This window comes from Pelophylax lessonae (assembly GCF_965119305.1).
Source record: "Pelophylax lessonae genome assembly, chromosome: 5".
NCBI lineage: Eukaryota > Metazoa > Chordata > Amphibia > Anura > Ranidae > Pelophylax > Pelophylax lessonae.
The window spans coordinates 427,898,427-427,910,661 of record NC_138772.1 but is presented as its reverse complement, the minus strand read 5'-3'; the positions used below and the strand labels follow the sequence as shown (position 1 = coordinate 427,910,661).

General features: G+C 41.5%; 1 protein-coding gene across 1 annotated transcript in view; it reads right to left on the bottom strand.

The window, feature by feature from the left end:
• Window positions 1-3,103: 3,103 nt before the first annotated feature.
• Window positions 3,104-12,235, bottom strand: part of LYN (LYN proto-oncogene, Src family tyrosine kinase) — a 139,151-nt gene continuing 130,019 nt past the window's right edge. Inside the window, exons 11-13 of the mRNA XM_082257491.1 lie at window positions 10,590-10,743; window positions 9,592-9,723; window positions 3,104-3,453 (exon numbers count right to left, since the gene is read on the bottom strand). Of these exons, the coding sequence (XP_082113617.1) occupies window positions 3,251-3,453; window positions 9,592-9,723; window positions 10,590-10,743 (489 nt within the window). The 3' untranslated portion in view covers window positions 3,104-3,250. The remainder of the gene's footprint in view (window positions 3,454-9,591; window positions 9,724-10,589; window positions 10,744-12,235) is intronic.

The following is a 12,235-nucleotide window of genomic DNA, read 5'->3' as shown; positions in this document are numbered from 1 at the left end:
GGTCATGAAGTGAGACTAGGGATTGGAGATGATCTTGTGTTTTAACAGCTTATCTCCCATTCTCTATCTGCATAGATTATACAGAAACAATTGAGTACTGTCCATACTTTTTTTTTTTTTTTTTTTTTTTTGGCTCTAACAGTTTCAGGAAAAACTTTTGGGGTATATCCCCCCTTCAAGGTCCCCAGGAGTGAGTACTGCTGGAACCCTGAAGGGGGACATACCCCAAATGAACATGTCCTGAAAAATTGTACCATGGACAGTACTCAATTATTTGTTGCAAGTGCACTAGTATGGCTACAATCACCTCAAGCATAGAGCATACACAAACAGTTGGCTGAAGTTAATATTTGTGTTTAGTGCTATGGGTTAAGAGTGCCATAGAGAGAAGGTATCCAACCAGCTAAATTTTTTTACTTGTCACACTTTTATTCAATAGACCACAGCTGTGTCCCTGGTAATATTATGGAAAGCCTAGATAAACACCATTGGTATGGTATGTATTTGCAGCACTACTACTGGAGTACTGCAGCAAGCCTTACATAGAATTTGCAAAGGCTACATTTAGAAGTGGAAGCCTACCCAAAGTGTTTGTTTTGGATAGTGTGTGGAAGGGTTAAATAAAACTCCTCGTTTGCATTTTTATTGTGTCCCTGTTTGAGAAACTTCAAATATCCTTCTGGTCCATGGGTCACCAGTAGATAATTTTTGTGCCTACCACTGAACTCCCACCAATCTAGCATATTGCCTGACCATCCCAGAACTGCCTGATCTATGGACATGCTGACTGGGGTCTATACTTGGATGGATTGTCCACCTCTTATGCTTTATTCCTTTGCTGTAACACATTCTGACCTGGAAGATGCAAGACCTTTTTTTATATATACTTCCCACTTTGAATACAAGCTCTTCCTGCCACTAATGTCACATTTTTTTTTTTAAATCCACCAATACAGTAATGGGTCTGACACATAACATTCTAAAGATATTGGCAAATTAATAAGATGGAGCCGATCTTAAAAAAAAAAAAAAAAAAATAAAGGTATCAGATTTATAATGGTCATGCCAATGATTGACAAATTCATGCTGCAACTTTTTTTTTTACTATATCACAGCAGCCCTTGTAGTCACACAGAGGCCTCTTGGGGGGGGGTTGTGTAATTTATACATCACTATGGAGTCAAGAGTTGATGTGCATTTCAGTGTAAGCAATAATCAGAAATGCGTGATTGGTGAGTTTGTTACTTCAGTGTTGAAGGCAATTGGGGATTATTTCATATCACCTCCAAGTAATTCAAGCTGTAAAACTGCCCCAGGTATTCATCAAGCAATTCATTACTACTTCAACGTCAAAACACTGTGGATATATTGTAGCTTCGTTTTTTTTGTTAAACAATTTAAAATACATGTTTATATTGTCTTTCTTGTAGCATGCAGCAATAAAATGACCGGATACTGCATACATGTTAGGTCATATCTGAGCAGTTCAAACTTTTCCGATCTAAAAATTACTAAAAGTTATATTTGATATGTAGGTTTTACACTTATTTATTTTAATACCAGTGATATGTCCTTGGGGTTATTTACTAAAGACAAACTGTGCATTTGGCACTCTACAAGGGAATTTGCTGCAGAGCATAGGTGAAATTCTGCCGACTTCAATCATCCAATCGTGTGTAAGCAAAATGTTTTTTTTTCCCTTTTCATGTGATTGGATATTCTTTGCAAAGTAATTCTTCCATTTGATCCTGCCAAAACTCCAGTGTTCTTGTCTCTTCCTGTGCACATTATTAGTAAAAATAAAGAAAACCCATTTCTCCACCCCATCTCAAGACTAGTAAGCCACAATACATTTTTCCCACTTGCTTTGATGATGTATATTATGTTCTTCCTTTTATGTTAAAAATGTTCTTTGGAGCTACCCCTTTGTGAATATGCCTTACTGTGGATATAACTCAGGGCTAAGGCAGCTGAATTTTATAATAGTACTGGCATGCCCTATCTACTTCCAGCATTGCACAAAAGCAACTCCTACCTTCTTCTTGACAACGTCTTCCCCCTGTGGAGACGCCAGCAGTACTCTTGCAATAGGGATCTAGTTGCCACATCTAGTTTTGAAAATATCCCATCAACAGCCCTCCTTGTGTATTTATCCCCAATCTACTACTCTGCCTAATCTTATTAGCAGCTGCCCTTACCCTAAATCTTCTGCCCTGCCTGCTTTAACCTTTACCCCCACTGACAGCCCCCAAGGAACAGAGTTTGGTGCCAACTAGGGAGTTGAATTTAAAGAGGCACTTATGACAAATAATACCCGTGAGATCTTCTCATCTCTAATAGGAAAAGTTCAGAGCAAGAATGAGAAAGCAGGAGCACATTAAAACCTATAGACATATGGGCAAATGTTTTCCTTGCATAAGCCTTTGTTAATATTCAGCACAGTTTGAATTTCTGCAGCTTAAAAGGTGGGATTGTGTGTTAGAAAAAAAAAAATTATGTAATAGAAAATAAACATGCTTCATTGCACAATCGCAGTGTTGCGTTTACTGCTCTACAGGAATAATTTATGTACATTCAAACAAGCTGGTGTGTTTATCGGGGTCAGAAAAAAAATGTCACATGAATGCCTTTTAAAGAGAAGAAAGATGACCACCTCTGTGACCAAGCCCCGGTGAGCGGGCGAAACATGTCAGCAGGATGGGGCTGAGGCCACATTATCTACATACTAATGCACTGGGTTGGTGAGTGACATCCTTTCTTCTCTTTAAAAATGCCCTTCTACCTCTGGAAGGCGCACTGATGTCCGCTCCCTTCACTGCAACTGGCGGGGAGATCTCTGTCTCAGATTAGAGAGGCACTGCAAGTTTCATTTGGATCACATGAATGCCTGTATTGGCCTACACCAGGTGGAGCTCTGTCTATTTTGTGAGATCTAATAGCTGTATCTCATTAATAAACTCACAGTTTTTTCCATGTTGTGCAGGTAAACAGTGCACTTTAAGAAGTGCACCACTTTCATTAATTAAATACCAGAAGATGCTGAATAGATAGATATACAAGTCTTTTGTGCACGTTTTCATAGCTTGCAAGAGTCTGATGCCATGATTAATGTACACTGCTGGCCATTGTTATTCAGTATGTTCAGGTTTCCCAGCTGTATAGACCAAAGAGAAAGGGAATAACCTGCTCAGTCAGTTCTGGAACATCATAGTAATCTTGATCCATCTATGTCCATGATCCAATACATGATCTAGGGTTGCTGTTGATACTGGCTCTCTGTGGCTGTATAGAAGTCATCTAGAACACTTTGTAAGTAATCAAATGTGGGTCTTTCTTCAGCTTTTTCTTTCCAGCACTGTTTCATAATATCATATAACTCCTCTGGGCAGTTGTCCATCCGTGGCATCCGGTAACCACGCTGCAGTGCCGACATCACGTCTGCATTGCTCATTCCTAAGAAATAATGGAAAATGTCAAACTCTCCAAGTAACTGAATCATGGCTTTATTGCACTCTATGAATTTATTGCATCCTACGAAAATAGGAATTGGACACCTTTTTCTTTTCATCCATTTTAGAAATAATGGGGTGCGGTTACCCTTTAAATTTTTATCCATCTTACAAATAAAGGGATACTGTCAACTTTTTTCCTTTTTACTCATCCTAAAAATATAATGGGATATGGTCAATCTTTTTATTTTCACTCACCCTACAAATAATGGGATATGGACACATTTTTATTTTAATGCGCCCTATAAATAATGGGATACTGTCACCATTTTCTTTTCACTCATCGTTTAATCCTATGAAAACTACAAACCTTAATCATTTGTTAAATATTTGCACAATGTTTCACAAACTTGGCCTTTCAAGGTGAGTATATGATGAGAAAATACATTTAAATTCCTAAAGTGGTTGTAAAGGTTAGAGATTTTTTTACCCTAATGCATTCTCCACATTGAAGGGTAAGTCCAAGCAAAATTTAACGGACTCTAAACCTGCTCTCTGCCACATTCTAAATCTAGTCTATCTAACCCTGTATAGCAAAAGTTGCTGTACTTACCTATTTTGCAGCCAATCCGGTCTGGTTTCCAGCTGCGGAAGCTGTGTGCCGGAGAGGACCGACAACGGCTGTGAAATGGATGGGAAGTGATGTCACCCATAGACTTACTATGGGGCTTCCGTTGTCGGCTGCCTCTCCTGCACCCGCCTCCACACTGAAGCGGTTGCTGACAGCTGATGCTGGGACTGGAACAGCTGGGCTGAAATAAAGGTAAATATATAGCGATTTTTGCTTTACAGGAGTAAATAGATTAGGTTTAGAATGTGGCAGAGAGCAGGTTTAATGTACATTAGGTTTTGCCTGAACTTCTGTCCTAGTAGCAGTATCGCCCCCCTCACCTCATAAATACTTACCGAGTCCTCACTCCATCCAGTGCTGTGCCTGTCTGTAGCGGCTCGCTCTTCTCTCCCTGCATTTACAGGACAGAGAGATGGCAGAAATGGCCACTGGCCAGGGGCGTAACTACAGGGGTTGCAGGGGTTGCAATCGCTACCGGGCCCCATGCTCCAGGGGGCCCGGTAGCAAACCAGTGGGTGAACTTCCAGGATCTCAAAGGTTACACTTGCGACCGGGCACTGGCATTGCACCACTGTGGGGAGGCCCCAAGATTGCAGGAAGGGGGCCCACTGCAGAACTTGTGAAAGGATCCTGCTGCGGGGCCATGCAACGAGAGTAAAGAGCCCCAGGATCAGTGGGAAGAGCCCTGGGCTTGAAGGGAAGGGCCCCGGCCAGGGGTCTGGGGGGCCCTTCATGGTTTCTTGCATCGGGGCCCTGAAGATTCTAGTTACGCCTCTGCCACTGGCTACTGCTGCCGTCAATCAAATCCTGTTAGCATGAGGGCGGGGCCGAGCTGCACTCTATGTATCAATGGACCCACACAGCCTGGCTTGGGAGCGAGCCTGCACATGCACCCCCATAGGAAACGGTATCTTATAGTGGTGCATGGAGAAGAGGAGGAGCCAACAGTGGCGGCAGGGGACTTGAGAAGAGGAGGTTCAGGCTAGCTCTGTGCAATACCATTACACAGAGCAGGTAAGTATACCATCTTTTTTATTTTAGGAAAAAAAATTACTTTACAACAACTTTACCTTTTCCTGTCAAAGCCAAGCTTTACTCTACACCCAGCCACCTTCCTGCCGTCACTGTTGTTCATTGCCCCTGTGAGGGGCAAACCTGATCTTTACAGAAAACATCAAGATGTGCTTCAAAGTGAACCTGCTTTTATCTCTGGATCTTTTGATTGTTCTGGTATGCCTTTTTTAACTATGTACAGTATATGGTGTTTTTTTCACCAGTTTAAATGCCAGGTTTATGACATATTTACTTTAAGCCTGGGTTCACACATATGCGATGCGGGAACCGGCGTGATTCTAGTGCGGGTTCCCTCATCGCATCTCCCTCGCAGGCAGTTCACACTGCCCTCTGCGAACCGCTGCGGGTGTCAATACAAAGTTAACCACTTAAGCCATGGATGATTTGGCGGCTCAAAGACAAGGGCCTATTTTGCGATTCGGCACTGCGTGACTTTAACTGACAATTGCGCGGTCGTGCGATGCTGTACCCAAATGAAATTGATGTCCTTTTTTCCCCACAAACAGAGCTTTCTTTTGGTGGTATTTGATCTCCTGTGCGATTTTTACTTTTTGTGCTATAAACAAAAAAAGAGCGTAAATTTTGAAAAAAATAACAATATTTTTCAAATTATTTTTAGATGAAATTCCCCCCCCCCCCAATTTTAGGGCAAATTGTTTTCTGCTACATATTTTGGGTAAAAAAAATCACAATAAGCGTATTTTGACTGGTTTGTGCAAAAGTTATTGCGTTTACTAACTAAGGGAAAGATTTATGTCATTTTTATTGTTTTTTTTTTTTAACCACTTGCCGACTGCCTAACGACAATTTACATCGGCAGTCAGCCCCTCACAGGCAAAGCGATGTAGGTCTACGTCGCTAGCCTGTGAGGCTCTGGGGAGCAAGCGAGCGCGCGCCACTGGAGGCGCGCTCCCGGACCCTCCCGCGCGTGTGCCCGCCGGGCACTCACGAGCGTCCGTTAGAGCGGGAGAAAGGCAGGCGGCTAATGTAAACAAAGTCGCCTGTCATTCTCCCCTGTGTAAGAATGGACTACTATGTAGGACCGTTGATCTCTGTTCTTACACAAGTAGCCACATCCAATCACAGTAAGAATCACGCCCCTAGGCACACACTTAACCCCTCCCTCTCAAATAAAGTTAACTCCTTCCCTGCCAGTGTCATTTTTACAGTAACAGTGCATATGTATAGCACTGATTACTGTAGTAATGTCACTGGTAACCCTAAAAGTGTCAAAAATGTCAGTCAAGGGTCCGATCTGTCCGCCGCAATGTCACAGTCCCGCAAAAAAAAATCGCAGATCGCTGCCATTACTCGTTAAAAAAAAAACACAAAAATGACAAAAATCTTTCCCTTAGTTAGTAAACGCAATAACTTTTGTGCGCAAACCAATCAAAATACGCTTTTTGCAATTTTTTTTTTTACCAAACATATGTAGCATAAAACAAATTGGCCTAAAATGTTAAAAAATTTTGATTTTTACATTTTTTTTGGGGAATTTCATATAAAAAAATGTGAAAAATATTGTTATTTTTGCAAAATTGACGCTTTTTTTTGTTTATAGCGCATGATCAAAAAATTGCACAGGTGATCAAATACCACCAAAAGAAAGCTCTGTTTGTGGGAAAAAAAGACGTCAAATTCGTTTAGGTACAGCGTCGCATGACCACGCAATTGTCCGTTAAAGTCACACAGTGCCGAATCGTAAAATAGGCCCTGGACAGGAAGGGGGTAAAATTTTCTGGGGCTTAAGTGGTTAACTAGTAATGGCGGCGATCTGCGATTTTTTTTTTTGTGGGACTGCGACATTGCGGCGGACAGATCAGACCCTTGACTGACATTTTTGACACTTTTGGGGGTACCAGTGACATTACTACAGTAATCAGTGCTATACATATGCACTTACTGTAAAAATGACACTGGCAGGAAAGGGGTTAACTTTATTGGTGATCAGTGGGTTAAATGTATCCCTAGGTGCGTGATTCTAACTGTGGGGGGGCGTGGCTAGTGATGTAACCACAGAGACATACAATCCTACATAGCAGGATCGTGTAGTCTCTGCAGTAACATCATGGAGAATGACAGGCGGCTTTGTTTACATCAGCCGCCTGCCTTTCTCCCTCTCCAGCGGGAGATCGCGAGTGACCGGCAGACATTAGAGCCACCGGTCACTCGCGCGGGGATGTCAGGGAACAAGCGGGAGCGTGTTTGCCCCTAGAGGCTCGTGTGCGAGTGACGTACCGATACGTCACTTTGCCCAGGAGGGCTGACCGCCGCAGTATATAGTCGTGCGGTGGTCGGCAAGGGGTTAATGACACCCCCAGAGCCATACAACTGTATGGCTGAATTCGCATTTGCACAGACATTGCATGTGATCTGCACAACAATGCGGTAAGAATCACATGCAATGTTTGACATCGCAAATGTGTGAACCCAGGATTAAGTTTCTTCTATAATTGTCCGTATTGTCCTTCAATAAAATACAACCTTTTGTTTTTCAACTGTCATTTTCCAGTGCAGATTTGTATTCACCTGGCTCTTCTGGCAGAAACAATTCCAAATACCGTGGAAAGGTGGCAAAGCCTGTTCAAACCAGGTTCAAATTTTCATTCTGTAACATTCTCTTAAAAATTAAATTTTGAATCTGATTGCTCTGAGACATTTGTGGCAGATATAGCCCATTGTCTAGTCTTAATATTACATTTTTATGTATTTTAAATACTATTTATTAGTATGAATTGTAAGTTCATGGACAGCCATCCTAATCTATTTTATAGTGGAACTTTAGGCAGAAAAGTAAGTCCTGCTAGATTACTTCAGGCTGGCCCCTTTAGGCTGGGTTCACACAGGCGCAGCTTCAAAGTCGCCCGACTCTCGCCCCATGCAGTGCGACTGCGGGGGGGCTTGCATTCGACTTCTCTAATAGAAGTCAATGCAAGTCGCCCCCAAAGTAGTGCAGGAACCTTTTTCTAAGCCGGAGCGACTTGAGTCGCTCCGATTAGAACGGTTCCATTGCACTGAATGGAGCGCGACTTGTCAGGTGGCTAAGTCGCCTGACAAGTTGCCCCAGTGTGAACCGGGACTTAGGAGGTATAGCTATATAAAACATTAAAAACAAGTTCCTATACTGTTTAAAATCCAGTAATACATGGTTTTACCCTGCGCAGTTGCTCTCTCATTTTTAGGCATTTTTAGGCAGTGTTGAGTTTGTAGAGGACGATTTGCTGACAGCTTTAAAGTGGAATTAAACCCTGCATTCCTTTACAGACAAGGAAGCTGCTTCTGTATTAACCCCTTCCCTGCCAGTGTCATTATTACAGTAACAGTGCATATTTTTAGCACTGATTACTGTAGTAATGTCACTGGTGTCCCCCAAAAGTGTCAAAAATGTCAGTTAGGGGTCCGATCTGTCCACCACAATGTTGCAGTCCTGCTAAAAATCGCTGATCGCCTCCATTACTAGTAAAAAAAAAATAAAAAATTATATAAAACTTTCCCCTAGTTTGTAGATGAGATAACTTTTGCGCAAACCAATCAAAATACACTTATTGGGATTTTTTTTTTACCAAAAATATGTGGCAAAATACAATTTGGCCAAAAATTATGAAAAAATGTGATTTTTACATTTTTTTATTTGGAATGTTACTGTATATAGCAGAAAGTGAAAAAAATATATTTTTTTCAGAATTGTCGGTCTTTTTTTGTTTATAGCGCAAAAAAATTAAAAATTGCACAGGTGATCAAATACCACAAAAAGAAAGCTCTATTTGTGGGGAAAAAAGGACATAAATTAACCTCAGGCAACGTGGGGTGTTCTTTACTGTGAGGGCTACAAGATTGTGGAATTCTCTACCACAAGAGGTGGTTTCTGCGGGTAGTATGGTGGCTTTCAAAAGACTCTTAGACGTACATCTTAAGGATCAGGACATTCAGGGCAATGTGAGATGATTACAGCCACACACACCTACACAGGTTGAACTGGATGGACTGTTGTCTTTATTCAACCTCATCTACTATGTAACTATGTAATTTTTTTTTGGGTACAGCGTCGTACGACCGTGCGATTGTCCATTGCAGTAATGCAGTGCCGAATCACAAAAAAGGGCCTGGTCATTAAGAGGGTAAAACCATCCGGTCCACAAGTGGTTAAATAAGTACGTGTGCTAGGAAACAACGTGATTTTCTGAACTGGCTACTTCAAAAAGCAGTTAACAAAGAGGTGTTGCCAGAGTAAACAGCGCTTGCTGCCAGGCCTGCCATAGTTACCATTATCTGGAACCTACAGCAAGGACAAGGAAGGAGTCTGGGCTTGTGGATGGAGCAGCAAATAAAATCTTTACCGCTAAAACAAAGGCATGGCAGTGTGCCCTTGTTATGTTCTCTGGATGCAATGATTTCTCTAAGTAACAGATGCGGTTGTGGGAGTGTTCTTCAGAATACCTGGATAGGGGATCTTCCCATATGTGATTATCTCAGACAGGAGTACGCCAAAGGACCACACATCTGATTTAATTGTAAAGGATCCAAAGTTGATGGCCTCCGGAGCTGTCCATTTAATGGGGAACTTTGCACCTAAAAATTAAAAATGTAATGTTACACTTCTTTTCTTATTTCACTGATCTGTAATAAATGTAAAAAGTTATTTTGAAGTCTGCAAGTAATGAACAGAATGAATGGTTTGGGATAATAAGGGGATTCGTACATATGTATTTTGCATGGGTTGCAGTGGGTTAGAACATTACTATTATTATGTAGAATATATATGCCTTTGTGAATGACAGCGAGCATGTGCATGCATCTAAAGTATTCATTATCAGCTGCAGATACATTCCAGCATGCTGGGAAATGTCTGAGCTGATCACATGATTGTTCTGCTTGCTTTTATAGAAGGGAGTATTGCCTCGTACACACGCAACGATTGTTGGCCGACCGATCGGCCGTCTTTTGTCCAGTGTTGTTGTGTTGGTTGAAATGTGCTCTAGACTGCACACGAATTTTATCGGCCAACAAAAACCAACTTCAGAAGTGATGTCATATTCTGGTTTACTTTTCGTGTGTTTTTTCTTCTCTGTTCTCACATTTTTGTCTGCCGAAATCTGTACTGACTGAAGAACAATCGGCCGTTCTGTTGACGGACAACAAAAATTTTATAGCATGCACACCAGATTTTGTTCGGCCGAAAAGTCGCAGTCGGTTGTCGGAAGCATCATACTAACAAGCCGACAATCGGCCGATCGGACGTTGGCCGAAAATTCACGGCCAACAATCGTTGCGTGTGTACGAGGCATTAGGGATTTAATCAGTGCACACTCAGAGAAAGGCACCTACAATGTGCAACATGTAGACCTTTCCTCTACCAAGAGAACTGAATGTCTATGGGCAAGATACATTTAGACAAAGGTCACTTTTACAAACATAGCAAAAGACAGAAACTATACCTTCTTGTGCTGTGTATTCATTATCTTCAATGATTCGAGCCAGACCAAAGTCAGCAATTTTACACGTTAGAGAATCGGAGACTAGTACATTGGCCGCCCTGAGATCCCGGTGGATGTAGTTCTTTCTTTCTATGTAAGCCATTCCTTCTGCAATCTGTAAAAGATTAATCAATTGATTGAACTGAGTACTGAGGCTGAACTTAAAGCTTAACCCCAAATGTAGCAGGTCAGTCTATCCTGCACTCTTATCTCTAGCAGATGCAGCAGACCATTTAATGGCAGTAATGGCACTGCACCAATCAATGTAGAGACAAAGCCAACACTATAGTTGAAGATAATCACATCAAGCAATAAAAGTAAAGGACAAAAATATCAATGCTTTTAGGATGTGCAAGACCACCTTTTCAAGGTATGTTTGTCTCCAATTTTGATTCCAAGAAATATTTTTTATGGGTAAGCCATGCTTATGCCTCCAAGGGCCCAGCTTACCCATATGAATAAATAGGGCCATGGCAGGCATGTGCTTTGCGGGGATGCTTTTGCAGGAAAGGTTGTTCAGCACCGAAAAGGGATGCACAATGAAGAATGTTGGATCAAGGAGAAAGGCATTTGTCCAGGTGGATTGCACTCAGGGGGTTACATAGTTACATAGTTTGTGAGGTTGAAAAAAGACATCAGTCCATCCAGTTCAACCTATGATGTTTGTGTGTGTTTGCTGTTAACTGTACATTGTATACCCCTGTATGTTGTGGTCTTTAAGGTGCCCATCTAATAGTTTTTTTAAACTTTCGATGCTCCCTGCTGATACCACTGCTTGTGGAAGAGAATTCCACATCCTTACTGCTCTAATAGTGAAGAACCCCCTACGTATTTTAAGGGTAAACCGTTTTTCCTCTAGTTTTAGTGAGTGGCCACGTGTCTTATTGTATTTCCTTTCTCTGAAAAGTTTGTTCATTATGCTTGGGTCCTCACCAATACAGTATTTGTACATTGATATCATATCCCCCCTCAATCGTCTCTTCTCCAGAGAGAATAAGTTCAGTGCTTGTAGTCTTTCCTCATAGCCGATGCCCTCCATTCCCCTAATTATTTTTGTTGCCCTTCTCTGGACTCTCTCCAGTTCCAGCACATCCTTCCTGAGGACCGATGCCCAGAACTGGACAGCATACTCCAGATGTGGCCGGACCAGAGTCTTGTAGAGTGGGAGAATAATCTCTTTATTTCTGGAGTGAATCCCCTATTTTATACATGCCAGTATTTTGTTGGCTTTATCGAATATTGGGGGTTATTGAATAAAGGACAATTGTACAATTGTTTTTTTTAAACCTTTATTGCAGGATGCATCAGGGTTTGCAAATTATAAAAACCAGCACTGTCTGAAAGATTTTCTTGGCAACTTCTATAAACAGACTAATGAAGCTGTCTAGGAGAGGCAGGGGGTATCACTCCCCTATGTGTCATTTAAGTCTATATTTAGCAAAACAGATAATTAATGGTGCCTGCAGAAAGAGCTCACCACCCTCTGGCTGCAGATGGTAAATATGTAACCATTCCAATGCAATATGTTATATTCATGTGATTTTTTTTTTTTTTTTTTTTTTTTTTTTTACTTTTAGCAATGAGCATGATTAAAAAATTTAAACCCA